General features: G+C 44.5%; 1 protein-coding gene across 1 annotated transcript; it reads right to left on the bottom strand.

Annotated features, from left to right (window-relative positions):
• Positions 1 to 103: 103 nt before the first annotated feature.
• On the bottom strand, positions 104 to 1,150 carry LOC6897502 (seminase-like). The gene has a single exon (XM_002137615.3). It carries the CDS (start codon positions 1,100 to 1,102, stop codon positions 215 to 217), a length of 888 nt encoding a protein of 295 aa, XP_002137651.2. The 5' UTR covers positions 1,103 to 1,150; the 3' UTR covers positions 104 to 214.
• Between the last annotated feature and the right edge of the window lie 20,015 nt (positions 1,151 to 21,165).

Here is a 21,165-nt window from a genome sequence, read left to right as displayed (position 1 = left end):
AATTGATGGTGCAGACTAAGTGATGGTTTTCCCGTTTTTCCATACTTACTTACATCGCTTATTATCGTTAATTTTATTTCTGTATGCCGTTCTTTTTGTTTTATTTCTTCAGATGGTTTTCGCAAACTTTATTCTCATAACATAGTAGTGAAGTGCCACAGGTTAGTGTAGGGTATTATACATTGCATTTTATTATTGTACATAATTTACAGCACTATCGGGCCCAAATGCGGTGCATTTTTTTTGGGCGAATGCGGCGTGTTCGTTTTGAGAGCTGTCGGCTGTCTCCATAAACGCCGCGTACCACCTTTAGGATGAATCCTTTGACCTGATAGATGTCAGTGAAGAGACCAGGATGTTCGCTTTCGAACTGTGGTCCCCAGGCCACGATGCCGCACAGTTCGTTGTTACCGGCCGTCACGGGGCATCCAAACTCGTACATGCGGTACCTGTAATTGTTCCACTCTCTGACACAGGCAATCGTCTCGGAGATCCTAAGCTTGTCCTTATTGTATAGCGGCTGGCAGAACCTTTTCGGCATTATGGCGACATCATCGGTGGCGGTGCGATCAACGGATCCTCCCGGATCTACGCCACAGGCCACTGCCGTGAACTTTGGGTATCTTCTCAACGGCTGCGAGCAGAGTCGAACAGTGTCCGGGCTGCCGGTCAAATTTCTGCGCAACTTGACCACCGCAATGTCCATGTAGTTGTCGGGATATTGATAGTTTTTGGGCACACTGACGCTCTCGATATAGGCGATTTTGTTCTCCTGATCCATTCTGGGGTTCACGTACTCCACGCTCATGGTGTTCAGGCTCTTCCGGTACCTGTACATACAGTTCGCCGAGGTCAGCACATACAGGGCGCTATAGTAGGACGCCCCGCATATGAACCGCTGTCCATTCATGATGTGGACCAGCCAGTAGCCCACGTCGCCCCCTTCTGTCAGCTGGAAGCCATTTGTGTTCACGGTCCGTACGGCTGGCCTTACATGTAAATTGGAATCCGAGACAGCGACGGCCTTGGGCTTAACTGCCAGCCCTCTTGCCAGGAGCAACAGCAGCTGCAGGCACAGAAATCTACTGTAGATGGGATTCATAGATGGGACCGACTCTATTCGTAAGGGTGGGTCAACTGATTCTAACCTTGCAATCCATAAAGAACACTTGACAAACGTAATTTTTTTAAATCTAAAATGTCACGTTTGTTTGGCCAGAACTAAAGCTCCGAAAGAGGGGATTGTTGGAAATGTTATGTATGAGCTAGTCTAAATACCCTATGATCTGCTGTTGCATAAGAGTTAACCGCAGAGATCGTATCTATAAAGCATAATCTAATCATTTCATGGCAAATTCGTATCTAATGAATTCATTTTATTGTACTCTTAGATCTATACGAAATCTTTTGGCAGGTACCTCTTAAGAGGACCTCTTGATCTTAGATTGTTATTTCTTTATTTTACTGAAGATTTACTTTTATTTTATTTAACGCACTAGTCACAAAATTATTTGTACTTCCATTTATAATAATTTAGAATACCAATAATATTCCTAATATTGATTGATTTCTTTTGTCATAAATTTTAATGTATGTTAAGTATTTTGGTTTTATTATATTTTATTTTCTTGCAACTAATTATTTTTTTTCAATAGGTCATAAAAATCCCATGCATTCTGTCTGCTCGGTTCAGGCAGAAAATAACACACTTATCAGAAAAAACCAGTTGATTCAGTGGCTACAAATAAAAGATCCCAAAATTGTAGTATTATTTTTAGGATCAACCCAACCCTGCGCTAAGCGAGTGCGTAAGTGGATGGAAGTATCTCAGAGATCAGCGATGTGCTTGTGTGCAGTCGTCAAAGATGCGGTCATTGTCATTGTTTCACTGGAATCGTGTTTTCGCACAATAAATATCGGACTTAATTGATTCTTAAATGTTGAACAAAACAAAACAAAGATGATTAATGAGGAAAAAACGAAACTGGTTCAGTTTTGGACAGGCTGTGTCCAGCCGTAGTTATACGGTATAAGCCATTAGTATAAAGTCGATGATAGCTATATATACAGATATTGTTGCCATCTTTTCATCACTTTGGACTACATCAAATGGATATACCAAAGGTTTTCCTGAGTTGAATGTATTCTTTATGAACCTATGTATTCACACCTGCCCAAAGACAGAGGACTGCAACTAATCGGTTAAGGGGCGTGTCAATCGATCTGGGTCTCTTATGCAATGCAAGCCCCTTTGACGTGAATGTGAACACTTCCAACTGATCCGAGCCCGATTCGTTCGGGCTGGCTGCGTTAATCATCATCAGCCTCTCAGCGATGGGGAGTTCAAGTGTAAGTTCGGGTACAAAAAAAAACCCGCTTAGCAAACACCGTGCCCGGTGACATCACAACCGGGTTTCGGCAATGCGGCCCACTTGCGCACTTGCCCGCCTAGCGGTACTTTACGTTCTGGCCAAAAATACCGAGCTTTTGGGGGATGTGCCTCGGGGATGTGCTGTTTATTTTTGGTATTTCGGGAACTGCGTAATTTGGGTTTCAAGTACAAAAACTGGACACTGAACCCGGTCGACGACGTCGATCAACCGACTTCCTGAACGTAGGGCTCGTAGGGCAAGCAACTCTCCCTCTTCCGGCTGATGGCTGATGTCCAGTCGATCACGTAGGCCGCAACCACAAACGCAACGGTGCCTCTGTTTCTCACTGGACCATCTATCCCGGTATTGTCAGTCCATTCACGATGTCTCTGCACTGAGTGCGCACCCATCGCCGCAATATCTGGACAATCTGCCATCGCATTTATAATGCCCAACATCAGACCGGTCGGTTCGCACGCCCCGTTCCGGCGTACTTTTTATCGTACATAATTCGGCGAACGTTCCCGTGGGGTCTCTGCCTCGCATGCGAAATGAGGCGAGGAGCGCGTGCGCGGCCCGCTTCTGACGTTCGTTAAGCATTTGCCTATTTAGCCAAGTCGTCGCAGCATAGCACCAGGAAGCCGATTAGGGCTGTTAGTGGAAATATTCTCTCGTTTATTTTCAGTGGAAACGATTTTGATGAGCAGAAACTGTGCTTTGTACTTTGGAAAATCTTTCCTATAGTATCCGATAAAGTCCGATAACGCGAGTGCGCTGGGGTCTTGCCCAATGGATTATAGGCTACATTGGAATAAGTATGTAAAATCAAAAATGTCCTACTATCCCTGTACTCGAATGAACCTCAGTTGTCGTTATCCCAATGAATAATTACCATTTGGTTCTTTACATGCCCATCAAATACGAAAATCCCCATTTTATTCCGCTCTGTTTGTTGTGTTAAATCTTGGCAGCCAGTCTGCATACAAATCGTTTGTAATTCCGTACAAATCTTGGGCTTTGGTGCCGCCGTGATTTGCTTTTGTTTCGATTGGCAACAACTTCCTTCATTATGCTGGGTTTTCCCTCTCCATGTGCGGCAACAGTTTCTTATTGAAACTGAAAAGTCCCGCATCTTTAATGATTTCCATAGAAATTACTTTATACATTTTGCTATTGTCGCATCAACAACAATAACAGGAACTTTTTGCTGTGGCAGTGAAAACAATTCTTCTTCGTTATCTAAGGGAGGAGGTTAGGGGTGGGAGGTGCGTTTTTCATCTGATATCCGTGTTGATGGCTCTGCTATTGTCCTGCAGCTTTTATTGCATAGAAAATTCCGCAACGACGCAGCAGCAGTAAGGAAGAGGCGCATTTTTTATGAAAGATAACAAAAAAAGGTCTGTCGTGTCTGGTTAATGTTATTTGAGATGGTTAGTGATCTTTCGCCAGGGACACATCTGTTGCTCCGAGACTGGATGTGTAATTGATTCTTCAGGAAGCTAAAAAAAAAAACATCCCAAAGATCCATCCGATCGAGTGCAGACAGATCGGAAGCAAAGACACAGAGATGACGTTGATGTCTGGATCCGGGATCCGGATCGGGATCGGGGCTGGGACTCTGGGTTCATTGATCAGTGTTATGGTCTTCCTTTGATCTTGAGTTACAGTGAGGACTTCGGGGTCTCTTTCGTATGTGGGTGTTCCCAACTGTGAGACGGCATTGACAGTTTCATTTCATCTAGCAAATTGGAGGTGCTTCCTGTGGACGATGTCCCAGTTATGAGGGTCCCTGTTGCCATGCCATTTTTTCATAAATGTTCTCAGCCTGAGATCAGCTTGAATAAACTCGGACCTGAGTCTGAGGTTAATAACTTGACTGGCGGGCAGCTGCGTAACCCAATACCCCCGGCATCTCTTGAGAGAGAGAGAGGTGCTTGACCGACGTCTGGTTTGAGATAAAACCTCTTTTATGCAACAAAAAAATGGTCCACACCTGTAATCGAAACTTTTATGAGATCCGCCTTTGAATTGTCGGTGAGATGCTGATGCTATGCTGTTGCTAATGTGACCAACTGACCTTTTCGGCTGCCTTAAAAGCCCTCAAGTATCGAAGCTAATGACCGCCATGAACTCTGGACATGTGATAGCTCCATGATAGGGTTGGACCCCTAGCAAAGGTGCATTAACGGCACCCCCAAGACCCAATTAAAAGCAAAAGTTATCTAACCCATTCGACTGGGAGACGGACGCCTAAGCATCTCCCCCAAAAATACTCTCAGCCGGCGAAGTTACCACTGAGACGTAGCTGCGACATCGAACGTGTTGCAAGCGAACTTGCAGCAAAGGGATGGGCTAGGGGCTGGTCTGGGTGGGTGGCTGTAGTGTTGTATTGTGTTGTGTTGTGTTGGTCCTGCACGTTCCTGCTACACGTTTTATTGTTGCGGTAGTCTTTGACGTTTCGGGAAAAGTGGCGCGTGCAAATGAAATATTGGGAGCCCCGGAATCGGAGATGCAGCAGGGCCTGAAATGTAAGTGTGTGTAAGTCTGAGTACCTTTTGAACTCCAAAGATACATGAAGATAAGTAAGTACAAACTCGTCTACATTCCATTCCCTATAGCTTAAATCAATGTACATATAATCAATAAGGCCACCCCACAAAACTTTTGCAACTTTTCCGTATAGTCTGACAGAAACTTGCCGGAAGTTTCCGGTGCCATTATCATGTCAACTGTAAAGAAGCTGCTGTCAAAGATTGAACTTTCCACCAAGTTACACGGATAATCGTACGACCACTGGTACTGGTACTCGTGCACTTGCACAGCAACAATCACAACAACAACAATCCAACAAGTGTCGCCGACGAGCAAAGAGTTGCGTCACTCGAGAAAGGAAAGTGCCAAAAACGTAGCTGTCACACAGCCACATCCATGTTGTGTTTACCACCCAATTCGGGAGGAGTGGAAGGAGCTTGCAACTCGAACGTGTGTGCAGGAAGTGTGGCCCCAACAGAGTGGGTCAGAAAAAACAGTCCAAACAGTTTCGACCCGAACGGCAAGCAGCAAGCAGCAAACGGCTGGCTCCGAGAGACCCCGTCTGAGACGCAGTACGAGAGTCCCCGAGTTCGAAGCCCGAGCACGAGACCAACTCCCAGTCCCAGTCCCAGTCCCAGTCCCAGTGCCAGTCACACTCCCAGTCGCAGTCCTGTCGATATGGCAACACAGAACGAAGAAGAGGGGGTTGTTGTTGGTAATACACTGCTGTGGATGGATGTCCTCGTTCCTGTTTCAGGACTCGTTGCGGTTCGACTTCGGGTCTGGTTCGGTTCGGTTTCGGCTTTGGACCCGCTGCACTCGTTGCGCCAAGAATTTTGAATTTTCGAATCAGTCGCCGCCGACTTGTTGGGTCATTTGCATATAAACGAGACAGCGCCTGCATATCCTCCATCGACAGCAAACAGTCCCGTCCACAACGGAGTGCATAAATTATCGCATCGCAGCCATCAGTAAATTTTATGATTAATTAACGATCAATTAGCCTCAGTGCGCCTGTCATAACATTTGATAACTAACCGACTGTCAGTCAATTCTGATATTGAAAAGTGAAACTCCACAAACTATTCTTCCGGTCCACACCAGAAAACTGAGTGAGTATTTTTTATCGTCTTTTGCCATAAATATTTTTCATTTACCTGTTTCAAGCTGAATAGTTTTCCCAACTTTTGCTCATTGAGGCATTCAAAAGTTTTCCCCCGCAAGTAATTTAATTAAAATTTGAAAATATTTTCCTCGGTTTTTGGTGTGAATTTTGCGCAGCAACCAAAGTGCTTTTTGACCAAACTTAATTGGTGAAGAGTTTGGTCATGAAGGACGACGCTCCTGGATTCTGCTTTGCAATTATACAATGTGTTGTTTAGTGATTCCATTTGAGAGTTACACAGGAGCTTTAGATGTCACTAGTTTAGTGGAACGGGATCGGACAGCTTTAGAAGTTCATTTTTTCTGGCAAAGTGTGAAAATGTTGCCTTATTTTTGTGAATTTTTGTTTTATATATTATGGGTATGTTGGGCTATTATGCCGCTGTTTTTCTGGACCAATATGGTTGGGCTTTTCTGCTTGAAATGACACCTATTTTATCCTCACAAAGTGTGCTTAAAACAGTTTGGTGCTTAATTTTTTATCGATTGTAAAATAGTTGATGAAAACCCTGATAAATACTTTAAGCGTAATAATAAAATCTTCCGTTTGGTCAAATTATAAGCATTTAATAAAGTATATTTTGAAAAAAGAATTATGCCTCTAACGGGCTTGGTTTGTGAGCAGTGGCGGAATAATAAACTGTCTTAATGGGGTGTCCTGTTCAAGTGACGAGGAATGTATAAATGTATAATAGATCAAACGTAGGATATAGAAGATTGAATATGTATTCCATCCGTACCAATTTAATTTTGGAGTAAAGTTTAATTCGCTTTAGTTTCGTTAAATGCTCATCAATTATTTGAAATCCGTTCAATTACAAACCTCTCCAATTGACAAATCTGTTCACTTCATAAGCCGATCTGCCTGCCGATTAGGCTGCCTGGCGTTTCACACAAAAAATTTCCTTGAGGATGCCACAGATGCCAAAGTGTGTCTTCTCCGTACACACAGAAATTTCGCCGATTTGATTAGCAGGTGCACAGCAGAAGGAGTCAAGCCAAGATGAAAGCGACTCTTCCTCCTCGAGCAGAGGCGGCCATGAAATGTTAATTTAACTTACAGCCCTTGTATCTGTGAGAGTGCGTGCCTGCTGCTAGTGCTGTGTGGGCTCTGTGTCAAGCCAAAGACAAACATTAACAGTACGTGCCTTGGCATACAACTAAAAATAAAGACAATGCAGTTTTATAGCCCCATTTGGCAGCGAACGCACCGCGTCTTGTGAGTAATTTAAATGACTGTACCCGGTGTTGGGTGGGTGTGCAGTACACGAGTATGTAGATACAAGATATATGTGCCGCAGACAGAAGGTCACCTAACAACGTGCTGTTATTGGTCATCAAAGCCGAGACAATCTTTCGATAGCAGTGTGTATAAGCCTGTGAGTCCCAATGGCTTAACGAGATTCCATCTTCGAAAATCGAGAAAATGTCAAGGTGTCCAAGGCCTTTTGAGGCTCCAATTTGAAAGAGATAGCTTCTGCACAGTCGAAGTACAGACTATAGATTTTTTACTGGTTGTCTCACCTCCAGAGCAGTAGAGGGAATCGAGAGTATCGTAAAAAGGTGAAGAAAAGAAAGCATTCAATATTTAGTAGATCTATAAATGGATCCCTGATGCCATCATCTAATCATCGTCTACTGATTATAGGAAGAACAAGTATAAAACATATTTTTTGGTGTGTTCAAGTCGCTTAAATGATTAGCGGCTATGCCACAGTCAAAGTAGAGTGTATACCTTTATCCCCGGAATATTAGGTAAAAGAATCGACACTTAAGCGGGGCAAGAGACGGTGGGGCATCAACAACTTAATGTTGCTTTTTAGTGTGCATTTTTTTACATGTACAAGTAATGCTGTGTGCTTACTTTCAATTAGGCGAACGCACGAACCACCGCAGAGGGGGATTGGCAAGAAACGGAAGGAAGTTAGGGAAGGGAGGGAGCAACAGCAACCCAAACTAGTGGTAGTCCTCGTCCTAACCGACACTTGGTTAGAATCTTTCTCTCTGTGTGCGTGTGTGTGTCTATGTTTGCTTGTGTGTGTTTAATTGTACATTACATATACGCCACATTTGACGCATTGTGGGTCCTGCGGCTGCTCTGTAGTTGCTGCCATTTTGCGGCTTGTATATTTTAATTAGCGCCTGTGAAAATATATCCATGTGTTTGTCTGTTTGTTTGTTTGTGTATGTGTTTTATGGTCAACATTAGTCGAAAATTGTCGCATGTATTTTTATTGGTCGTTCTCGAGCACTGTAGTACCCGGGCCGTTTAATGGGGCCGAAACGAAAACATTATAGATGATAAATTATTCAGCCGAGAGAGAGAGTGATAAACTTAAAACAAACCAAATGGCCGAATGGGCATTACAATTGCATTTAATGGCCTTCACTTATAGGTTGGCAAATGCAAATCTATTTCGAGAGCAGCCGCCGCCCACAATGACAGGGTCGGAATGTAGCAATTAAGTGATTGATCCATAAATATGATTTACTTCTAAAAGGGGGCGCATGCCCCATTCATTAATCAAATCCTTTGGCTGATGTTATGTTTAACAATGAGTTTTAATAGTGTAAATATCCCGCAAAGTACCTATAATTTACATGGTTGATGAATAAATTAGAAACGTATCTGCGTATCTGCCTGTTTTCCATAGAATTACATTAAAATATTTCTGTTTTTCTGCATGAACTAACTTGACATGCCCAAATGAACTCCGCCCTAGAAAAAAAGGCCAGATGAACTTGTTAACAGGAGCCCAGACCCAGACCCCGGCCAGCCCCCTATATCATATTCAAAGCTTTCAGTCTTTGTGTCCGACTGTCACTTCACAAAAATTACGATTCCAAACTTCTTTTGTACCTTTTATTTTGTTTGTTTGTTTGGCTCTCTCTAAATCCATTCCCGGCTGCCTTTTAATGAGCCAAAAATATAAAAACGAAATATATACAAAGTGAGAGACTGACAAACATTGCATTGGTTGTTGCTGCTGCGATTTTCACGCTTGCATGGGTTTTTCCAAGTCCTCTTTCCTTTTTCCCATTTGTTTCTGGCTTTTCGGGGGTGTTGGTAGCGGAGCCGGAGGCTGCCGGTGCCCCTGCCGTAAAATATTTAAGCACCTCTGAATGCACTCACACATTTATGAAAGTGTAAATATTTAATGATGAATTTCCTCCTCCGCCACAGAGTCAGATTTTTGAAAGTCTGTTCAATGGCTGCCTGGCCCTAGGTTCTTGGGTTTTGGGCCCTCTTTGCTAGTCGGAAGTGTTTTACTCACTAGGACACACTGACGTACGACCAACAGAGGGCAATGGCTGCTGCTGGGGTCCTGCCAGGACTTTTGTGGCCCGTTAGCGGTTTATCGTTACATGTAGCGTATGCGTAATGCCTCTCAACGCACTCTACCGGCGCCCAAATGGTCGAGCATGCATTATTAACTCGCCTTTGTCCTGGCCCCGTGCCATTAGTAGGCCCGCACGTAAGCGTGACATCTTTAATAAGAGGCTGGCCGAGAAATTATGCGCCTCGTAATTAAATTCCATGATAAATGAGAGTTGACGCCATATTTGAGCGCAAGACGGATGCCAGAATGATGGCCGCCCGCCGCCTCTTAATCAACTCACGCAGAAAAAGTCAGGCAAAAGGCAGCGAAAGAACAACAGAAAAACAAAAATGATGAAGGTAAAAGTAAAAGTAAAGACAAGACGAGCGCAAGTAATGAAAGCCATTAAAAATGGCGACGGTTTAACTGGAAAATCGATAGGCAAGGCCCGCCAGTGGAAGGCGTCAAAAGTAAAACAGAATAGAATGCAGGCCACGTGGAACTATCTGTGGATGTGTGTTGGCCCGGAGACTACACCCAGTTCCTTTTCCTCTTTTATGGTTGTCAAACACACACACACACTCTCACTTATAGAATTTCTAGGAAATGATATACGTATGATGAAACGGGGTATGTCCACAGCCACGTATATTATTATCATTGATATTAAAGTCGTGTGTTAGCTGGTTTATATTTAACCTGTGCGGCTGATGATATAATCGGCGGATAGCATGCACAGGAACCAAAGGAGTAGAGTAGCCAACCATTAGCTGCAGGTGTTTCCGAGGAGGTTAATTGGCCAGGTCCTTGAACGGCCACCAACTAACCGAGTTTATCCTTTCCTCGCCCTCTGCGAAATGTTGCAGCACGCGAAAAAGTTCCATGAGAAGACGCTTCAGGCAGAGGCAGTGGCAGTGGCAGCAAAAATATATTTATGGCCATAATTCAGAGAGGCACACAGACGCATAGCAGTTGATTTCGCTCTGTCATCGCCTCGGCATGAATAATTCACGCTAATGTGTCCGCCAGGGAATGGCTAATGAAAAAGCTCCGTGTAGGCAGGAGTCGGACCCCCTCCCCCCCCCAATCCCTGCTGCCATTGATATTCGTTAGTTTCTGATTGACTGCCATTCATCTTTAAGGCAGTCTTGTTAGTCGTCTTTTCTTACAATCAATCCCATTCCTGGTAGCTCTTGTCCCCTTCTTTCGCGCAATCCATTCCTGGCAGCTTCTGCCCCTGTTTTCCTTATGCTGACACACAAGAAGCTATTTTTCTTGCTATTTTTCAATGCTAATCCAAGCAGCACCTGTGTGACAACATGTCCACGCGCATTCCAATTGTGTCAACCCCGTCTTACGCAATGCTCTGCCAACAGCTGGTGCTCTCTTGGCCCAACCTCAGTGACATCCAGCCCCCCCGGTCTGCTCGAACATCCATCGAACTTGACAACTTGGCAAACACAGTCGCGATTGAAAGTGCAAGGTAAAAGTGCATTAAAAATTCATTAAATATATGTACATCCCAGTCACAGTCCACCCGCTCGAGCGTGCTCGTGCCACAGCCCACCAGGGACGAAAAAAGTGTCCAAGGAAACAAAAAATTTGATTTGCAGGGAGGAAGGCCAGAGGGAGGGCTCCCCATAGTCGTCTGGCCGTGTCAGGACGCCCCATGGAGTCCCATAGACCAGAAACAAGGCGCCTCTAATTGGCACAAATTTTCAATGCCCGATGCATGCTGCGTGATCGGACCCTGTCCACGGCCAGTGGGTGGCCCACAGCCCAGAGCTGTGCGGAATTTTTAATGCCGGGCACGTAGAGCAGTGCTCTAATGGAATTAAACAAATTACTTTATTTTTCGGTTTCGCGGCGGCAGTAGGAAATGTAAAATGTAAAACAGCAGAGAGGTCCAATTCCAGAATTCTTCAGGTGAGGACACTCAGAGACTGGCTGCAGGTCCTGGCAGTTAGTCCTTAGTCCTAGGGCATGCAAAACTAGTTTCGCACCCAAAGAGAGGAGAGCTTTGTACGTGACTATGGCGTGTTGGTCTTTGCTCCTTCTGATTCTGCTTCTCCATTTTTACTGCTCTTCAGCTCGCAGGCGAATGTCCTGGCAATCGTCAAGTTCATGCCGAGCTCTGCTCTGTTCTGTTCTGTTGTTCTTGAACCTTGTGCCAACTGTGCGGACAACTGTGGCAAATAATTGCATGGAATCCACTTCGCCTCTCAAGGTTCACTGACATTTGCCAGGGCGCTCAATTTGATTAAGTGCAGCGTAGAGCTGAGGATGAGTGGGGATTGAGTGGGAAAGCTCCCTCCGCACTGGAGCCCCACGGCCGGGAACGGGCAAGGAAACGGCAATCACAATGAAATGCAATTATGTGCAAGCTCATGACACCCTCTCAATGCCAGGACAAATTGCATTAGATCTCGCAGCTGGAGCTCAAGTTCAAGCTTTCCTTTCCCTCTGTTTATCGCGAAAATTGTTTATTAGTCCTTACCCTCTCAGCTGGTTTTGCATAGCCAAAGATAGTCAGCAGTGTGCGTGGCTGTCCTTAAAGCCAGAAGGAACCAACCAACCAAGAGCAACCCTTTTGTCCTCTCGTCCAGGACATGTCTGGCATACATTTCAGCGAAGGTGAAATGCCAGTCTACGCTGCTTGCCCTCTCTTCTCAACCTTAAAATATGCTACTGTCGCACACTCGACCAAAACGCTTTTGTCCCTGCACAAAGACAGCAGCAAAAAAAAAAAATGTGCGTTGAGGACAGCCCTGAGAAGGTTTCTGTGGCGTGTCTCTGCTCCGAGTGCCAGAGGTGCCAAGGAGCAGGGACTGGGGCCAGATTCTAACGACATCACACAGACACTTTGGCGGTGGTAAATGCTTTTACTTTTTCTATTTTTTTGGAGTACGATGTTTGTACAAGCCCAGTACAAAAGACCACCGAAACGCAAGGCGTATGTGTGCATGTGTTTTTAGCACCCAAGGGTCAGTGATGGCTTAAGCTAAGCCACTGCTGAAAAATATACAGAGTTTTCATTCTATCCACAGCTGGGTTTATTCCAACACATTCGCAGCTGTCTAAAAAAAGCCAAGCATTCCAGCAACACTGCGGCTGGGGCCGACAAGCACTTAAGCAGCTCTCACTTACACACATAAGCGAAAGCAGCTCTCACTTACACACATAAGCGGAAACTCATACTCGTACACATCCAAGAGCTGTCTGCCATAACAAAGGTTGAACCCATTTCCGTGTGGCTCTCGGGGAATTTTGATTTACACATAATTACTTAAATAAAAAGCTTGTCTGGGTCTTGCTGTGGGGTATGGATGATATACGAGTGTGTTTGCTAAAGCTGAATCCTTTCAGGAGTTGTGTGTCCTGTCAACTGTAAGCCCGAAATTATGCAACAAAAGTCCAGGCTAATATCTAGATAGGATGTGGCACAACTGCTGCTGCTGCTGCTCCGGCTGGTGCTGTGGCGCTCAGGGCCAAAGTCAGAAACTTGGCTTATTTGCTGGTGGTTCTGTTGCAGCAGCTGCTGCTGTTGCCTGATGCCGAATAAACAGAGCTGCCCCCAGTGTGGACTACAGACTGGGCTCCTTGACAGCCCTAACTCGGTCAGTGAATACAGCTGAGGCAGAAGAAAGCCAGAAGGCAGGAGTGCCACAGAGCCAGGGAGCCAGGGAGCCACTCTGAGAACAAAGCCAATAAAATTTTTGCATGACTGCGGGCATCATTTTTGTTTTTAACTGTTTTGTGTTTCGGCCGGAAACTCTTGTATTTTTTGATAGCCAAACAGTTTTCCTTTCCTCCTTTTTGTTGGGTTGTATTCCCAAGAAATATGAATGGTAGAAATCACAATCTAAATTTAATTTGTCCGCTATTTATTCTTCATTCATAGCCCGAATCGGGTTGTGTTTGCACCGGGTGAAAATTTTTGTCGGCAACTTGAAGGACTCTCCAGCCACACTCGCACTCTACGGCTAATGGCAATCAGCATTCATATGCATATGAAAAACAATAAAACATGTTGAATATTTTTCTCCGTCATTCATTCGGCATTCTTTTTGGTAACATGCGGCTCTGGCTCTGGCTCTGGCACTTGATATGCAAATTGTTTGCCATATCATGAAAATATGTACATTCATTTTCATTGCTTTTATATTTATTTTTCCCGACGACTAAAATGTATATATATCTGGACTAAATGTGTTATTACCTCTCACGTGTTCGCAGACACGCGAAACGTGGGAAAGCATTTTAAAAACAGCAAAAAAATGAGAGACGAGAAACCCTACGCGCTCGCAACACGTGAACGAAGCCCAACTTGCGTGGTGCCTGAAGGCAAGTGCATAATCACATGCAAAACACTCGCTCTCTTCCTCAGTATCAGCGTCAGAGAGGATTTACCCAACCACCCACCGACCTCCACGTGCCGACTAGCCGTCATTGGTGGCGTAGGGTCTGGTCTGGTTTGGTTTGGTGATGCGGCTGTCAATGACAGATAGCAGTAGAGACCACACTGCGTATGAGTGTTATAATTTACAATGGGGCCACAAATAACGAGCCAGCCTCGGGGTAATCGCTGACACACGAGACGACAAATTGAGCGACAAATATTAGATGTGATGTTTATCCACGTACCAGTAATAAGCAAACATATGATGTAGGGTCTGCCCTAATGTCTTCCCCTATGTCTAGACATCAGCCAGAAGTCCATGCATTCGTCAGAGGTAGCAGAAGGTAACGAAAATAGTGAGAAAATATTTATATTCGGGTAGGAAAAGACAAGTGGAGAGTCTCCTGCTTTCTCTAATCAAATTGAGTTCATCAAGTGGTCTACTGTTCATTCTTCTGAGACCTCAAAGAGGAAATTTTAATCAGAGACCTAACAAACCACAAACACGCCATCCCTCCACCGAGCGAAAACAATTTTCCACTAAATTAATAAAAAGTAAAGTAAAAAAAGGAAACACACAGCAGTGAAAGTTTGTTCCGGATATGTGCATTTGCTGTCAAGTGGCCAACATATTTTCACAGCAACACCAACTACAATGAAAAGGAAAATGGTACAAAAAAGGCGTGGAAAGTATGTTTGGCAACCTCAAAAGGAGTCCACAGAACAGAATACTTTGGGGAAATGTTTACTGCCTGCGCCTGGCATCGGAAAGTGCAACATGGCGTATGAGTGACACATAAAACTTTAATGCCTACTTTGGTTGTGTAATTTTCGAAGGAGAGAAGCCACAGATAGCAGAAGCCTGCAAAGGTGCAGATTGTGGAGGCTGGTGGCTCGTAAATTACACAACGGCGAACAGCCTGTCATCCTCGAGGCCCGTAAGGTATGTGGGTGTGTGCATGTGAAAGCAGACTCATAAACTGAGATGTCTTCGTGCGGGTTTTGGCCAGGCTTAAGGGGAGGCAGAGAGCCCTACCTGTCAGGCTCTCAGACTGCCGCTAATTGCATTCATTTGCCATGCTCCCGCCGTGCCACAGGAAATGCAGTTTCCGCCGCTCAACGCTTTGATGCAATTTCGCCAGCCAGCCAGCCAATCGCTTTGGCATTAATCAACCGAGGCGTTGACATGGACGAAGGCATGGAGCTGGAGCTGGAGCAGCCCTAAGCCGGAAATCCTTGTGCACTTTCAAGTGCATTTCCGCTACGGAAAATATAACGAGCAGCAGCAGCAGCAGAGGAGTAGTGAATGCCTGAAGCACGACGAAGCGAAAATTGTCATTTTTACTGAAATGCAACGGAAATGGCTTTGAGTAGTCACCGCTGTTGGCTTTTATGAATTGGCCAAGTGCCTGACGCAATCTGCCACCGAGAAGCGCGTGTTCAGTGTCGCGTTGCGATGCGCTCGAGGGTATGCTATACATTCAGCCAGCCCAGCCAGCCCCAAGCTTAGTTGCAGGTCGTTACCAGGGCCGGTTGCCTAGCTGAATGCCCCCATTCTATTCTCCTCATTTTATCTATTGAACAGCATGTTTGTGCGGAAATTAAAGTTAAGCTTTCAACACTTGCCAGCATCGTCTCAGCTTTCATTTTGCTTTGACACTCGACACTTTTGCTGCATCCGGACATAGACCTTTCCCCCATTCGTAGAACAGACTCTCGTTCATAACGATGAAGCGCACAAATATTTCAAAGGACAGAAAGGAGCGATTCTTGGAAACGTTAAACTGATCAATTTTGCGCATGATTGATGCCCAATTGTGCTGCATTCTTTGTTTGCTCCGGATCAGAGTTTTGGCATTTGTCATCAACGGCATGGCTCTCTTTTCGAGAAGCCATTTTTGTTACGGTTCAATGCATGGCATGGCCAAGGCAAAAGTTGAAAGCTCTGGCACCCCATAATCGCATCATAGAGCGCCCGGGGCGCTCCGTGTCATGTCATGTCATCCATACCTTTTTCCAGTTGATGCAATATCTGCCTGCCAGTGTTCTCCCTGGTGGTCTGATTGGCTTCTGCTCCGTTGATTGGCATATTAAAAATGCCACCAACCAAAGCTGCAGCTCAGAACAGTCCAGAACACTGTGGCAGCTAATCAAATATGAAAATTCGCAAATGTGTCTTTGCATTTGTGGGGCCAGGGCCTGGTCACCTTTGCCATTTGACGGACAGAGCAGCCCCAGAATCTCATCAGAAAATCACACCAGAAATTGCCCTCAAGCGTCGGGGCAATCAGTATTCAAAATGGCTCAATACCAGATGCCCGACGCTGATGCCTGATCCTGTTGTTGAGGATATGCAAAGACCAAAGTGAAAAGTGCTACTAAAGATTCGAATCAATTGACCGATGGCATTGGCGGGGGGACAGTGGTACAGAAAAGGCAAAGGCAATAAAATGAAGCAACTTGTGTGTGCAATAGGGCGTATGGTTAATGCGCTCAAAGTCAGGGGGCCAATCAATCATTCGGAAAGTGTTTAAGGCAGGCGCTGCTGCTGAGTTCCACTGAAAATGTGTCCCATTTGTTGCCTGATGCTATGCTCCACAAGTGACATAAATTTCACTACCATTTCCATTTCCCCATGTGCGACTCTGCCAATCGAGAAGATTAAACCTGAGTCCCAAACAAACGAGTCGTGCTCTCGGTTTCCCTGCGAATATGGCAAAAAAAAAGAAGGAAAACAGGAACCCGAGGGGGGTTATTTGCACATTCAATTGACGCAGTATATTTTTGGCAACAAATCAAACAATAAAAAAAGCACACTCGTAGAGAGGGACTCGAAGTGTAGCAACATGCGTGCGAAAACAGCTTTAGCCCTGCTAAATGGCTGGGCAAACATTTTTATAGCCCCACCGCTGCTGCCGCTGTTTTCTTGGCCTTTATGAATATTGATCGCTAATATTGATGATATGGCACCACAACAACAATAATCACATGTCGGAGTATATGATCGACTCAACTCTACTCTCGGCCGCATACTTGTATAATTATTTTGTGCGATATTTTGTTCAGCTCCTCTTTTCATGATTAAGGTAAACTTTGACGCGTGGCTGAAACTGGGTTGGGTTTTATGGGGCTTGTGGTTCGCTTAAGCAGCGGTTTCTGTTGATGGATGGATATGGGGCATTAGCCTGCTGCCCGATTTCACCTTGAAGCCCAGCCACCGAAGTGCGGAATGTGGCATATCTGCCAAATGTTGGCGCAATATTTTGGCGGCAACTGTACGCAGGATTGTTTTGAATATTTAAGTGTTAATGGATTCTTAGTTGAAGTCAGCTATCTATAAAAGGGAGAACTTTAACTGTATGCATAAATGAAACGTGCAACTTTAATACTTCTTTAAGTCGAAGAGAATTGAGTTCACTTCTCTACAGATTGCCAATGCTGAATTCCAATTAGTTTAAGAGCAGATTGCATACAAAAAATGTAACAATCTTTATGCAAGAAACTATGTATTCAAAAAATGTGGACTTTCATTGATTCACGGAGGAACAAAAACCTTTAGAAAACCTTCATCTATTGATGCTCTCTACCTCTGCATCATTTCATACAATATTCTTCTCAATATTCTTGTCGCTTGGTTGACTCACCCCTGATTCCCCTGTGTGCACCTTGAACTCGGGTGCTGGGAGACGCCTCCATTGTCGCCAGATGCCTGTCAATGCTCAGACAATAATAATCCTGAGGCGCAGAAGAGAGAAGAGCATGCCCCTGCCCCTGCCCGTGTCCGAACTCGTGTGTGTGCGCGCCCTTCAACCTTAAATTTCCAAAAGCCAATGCACCTTAGCGAGGGGGGAGGCGGATGTTCGGCGGGGAACGGGTGGGTTATAGTGGGGTGTGGGTGTGTGGGTGTGTGGGTGTATGGAACGGGGTAAGAAGTGCAATTCTTGGCGTGATATTTGCAAGAATGAAAATTGCTTGCATTTATCGCATTTATTATGAACGCTATTTGCATATTATTTATTTGCACGAGTTTAATGAACCGCACTGTTGCCTCTGGGCTCTCAGCCCCTTGTCAGTTTATCCCTATCCCCTCTCTGAGAGCATCCCCTGGGCAGGTCGTAGCCAAAGGCAAACAGTCGAAAAGCTTTTATTTGTATACCCTTGTAGCGGCTGTAATGATTTTGCGCAGACATATGCTACAAAGAGAAGGAAGAATCTCGATGCCGATCAGCATTAAAGTAAATATTATCATGCATATTATTAAAACAATTTCTTTCAGCAAAAGCTGATTAAAATTGGTTGAATAAAACTTATATCTGATATGGAAACAATCGGTGTAAGGGTATGTAAATTCAAGCGTTTACTTTTTGTTTTTTCTGCTAAATTTTCTGTTCAATTATTTCCGTTTAACTCGAGCAAATTGTTTAAGCAAGGGAAAATGCAATTTCCCATCGGCAGGAAACTTAATGCAATATTTAAATAAATGTATTTCAATCAATTGAATTTGGCGCCATGCAGTAATTGTGTTTGCCGGAGTGCTTTTAAGGCCAGAATTGCGACTGCAGCTGGAGCTGCTTCTGCCGCAACGGCAACAGCCTTCTGTGGCAATCAATCAGGCGTATATGCGTGTAATTTACCTAGCATTTTGGGTGCAGTACTGGTGGGCCAACGCGGCGTATGATGGATGTCGGAAAAGACCAAACGAAAGCTGCATAATTCAATTTGTAATCAATAATGCCATGGCGCATGCATCATGACCTGACACGGACACCACACACAAGCCACATGAAGTCCGAACCGCACGAAAACGTACGATCGATGGCCAATAGAGATTTTGAAAGGAATCTCAATAGTTTTGTGCCAGTAGCCCAGATGGAGGGACAGGCAACACCAGAGGTTAAGGTACGGCAGGACAATAACCCACACCTCACATTACACGCTGAGACTGAGACTATGGGTAATTCAATCCTTTTGTCAGAACGCTCGTCCAGCCAGGCAGCATCCAAGTAGTGGAGATCGCTCTGGGCGTATTAAGTTCGCTTTAGCCACGTGCCGGCATCCTGTACCACTCCGATCTGAGGGCGGGGAGGGGGAATGTTTTTTGTCTCCTCTGTTCTCCTCTGGGGTCTCTGTTGCTGGATCCGAGCTGATTTGTTTGGCTGGTTCACACTCTGTCGCTTGTTTGTCCACTTGACGCTCGTCACGTTTGGCTATTAAGGCCATTAACACCTCAGCTCATCCCCACAACAATCTCTCGGTCTCAGCCTTTTGACTTGGTTTCGTTTTTATGGTTACTTGCCTGGCTGTAGCTTGTTATACCCGATACTTAAAATCAGTTCAGGGGTATATTAGATTTATGGTGAAAGTGGATGTGTTTAACGTCCAGAAGGAAGCGTTTCTCTCTAACACACACGTTTCGTCGTCGGCTTTGCCTATCGCTTACGATAGCAACCAAAGTTGGTATCAACCCTCCTGTGATATCGAAGCTGTACCAGTGTATTTCATAATTGCAATATGCAGTGGCTACGCAGCGCCCGACGACCCGCTCTGACTGATTTTCTGTCTGGCAGAGGAGAGCCTTATTGACTAACTATAGGGTATAACTGTAGAGTTGCGGCCATAGCAGCAACTCACGACGTTTGCCCTCGTTTTTTGCGTCGTTTTTTCATAAGGTCTTATAAGTTTGTATGCATATGGAAATCTGTATGTTGTGTGGCTCCTCTCTGAAATTTTTCAACAAAGCAACAAGTTTATGGTGTGACTAAGTTGTCTTGGAAACTTGACAAAAATGAAAAGAAAATATCGTCAAGAGAACCCACATGTTTTTTTTCTGTAAGAATTTTAGGAATTTAAAAATACAAATTTCATAAGAGGGGTATAAAGATATTCCTATATATTATTATAGTAAACATTTTAGATAAATATGTAATTAAAGATAGAAATTGTTAGAAGTTTTGTTTCACACATCAAATCTTAAATTCTTAATTGATTAATCTAATCTATAAGACTAATAATAATTTTTGCACATCTATTTATTTTTTCTCTGACTCTTCATATGTGGAATAGTCAAAAAATAAAATTGCTAATAAATCATTAAAGAAAAGAAAAAAGAAACAAATGATCCGCAGTGCCATATTTTTATATGATGTACATACACGTTCAGCTGATTTCACTCTTGCGCGATTTTTTATTGAAGTTCACAGCTTCGCACATAATAAAATCGAAATGAAAACATCTTTTAACATGCGTGACTTGAGCTCAGAGCTCGTGAACTCCCTCGAATCCATCATGCGTTCAGAGCGTGCTCGCCAAAATGTTTCCAGAAGAGTTCCCATCCACACACCGAAATCGATTGTGCAACCGCAGAATTCCCCCAATTGATTTGCCTCAAAATGTATGGCATCAGCTGAGTCTCAGAAAACCGTGTGACGTTCATAAATCAAAGCCCTAACTGTTCTCAATTAGAAATTATGCCCCGGCAATTTGATTTAAAAGTATTTTGAAAAAAGTGTCTACGGAAACTTTCCCAGTCAAAGCATTTTTCGAGCACAATTGGCCCAGGGCTCGAGCTCGGGCAGGAGCACTAGCAGCTTTTTTAATTGCCTTTCAATGTCAGTGACAGTAACAGGAGGGACAGTGCGGAATAAAAGAGAATGAAACTGAGAAAGTTTAGACCCCAGAGAGCCCAGAGCATGGAGAGCGTGTGCGTTTCCATTTGAGCTTATGCAAAAGTTGTTATTTAATTTGCTAATTGTTGCACTTAAGGTCGAGGCGACAGAGAAATGCGAATTTTGCGTGCCGCTGCCTGTCGCACATCAAATAATGGCTCCGACGGGAAATTAGTCCACAAAAGAGCAGGCCAGAAGGAGGAGGAGGCACCCACTGACAGTAGTGGCTGCACGAGTATTTGAGTTCTTATGAGCGCGAGATACATTAAGCTGTCAATCTTCATTCAACACACGCACACACACAGAGCAGAACCCCCACCACAACACGAGCCCCTGAAAATATTTTGGTAGACCTCTCAATAGCTGGGGAAGAGAGGGACCTCGTTGAGTGGCACTTTTTGAACTTTGACGTCGCTGAAGTTTCGCTTCAATTGATTCGAGTTTGGCGATGGCAATGCCAATGCCAAGAGACACATTCTGTCAGTCAGTCAGCCTGCCAAAGGGCCGCAAACAATTTCACTAATCGACTTAAATGGGACCACTCAAGATGCCTTCTCAGAGAGACGGCAACGGCAGGTAAATGCGAAATGGAAACTTCACAATTTGTCATTGACAAACATCACGGGGGAAAGGTAACAGAATTGATCAGCCATCAGAGTCAACTGTTGTGAACATTGTCTGACATAACTTGAACTTTTGCCCTTGGACAAACA

This window comes from Drosophila pseudoobscura, chromosome 2, assembly GCF_009870125.1.
Source record: "Drosophila pseudoobscura strain MV-25-SWS-2005 chromosome 2, UCI_Dpse_MV25, whole genome shotgun sequence".
Taxonomy (NCBI): Eukaryota; Metazoa; Arthropoda; class Insecta; order Diptera; family Drosophilidae; genus Drosophila; species Drosophila pseudoobscura.
The sequence above is the reverse complement of the archived record's forward strand: the minus strand, read 5'-3'. Positions and strand labels throughout refer to the sequence as shown.

Coding starts and splice junctions, on each gene's coding strand:
- LOC6897502 (XM_002137615.3), bottom strand. CDS start 1,102: ATGAATCCCATCTACAGTAGATTTCTGTGCCTGCAGCTGCTGTTGCTC.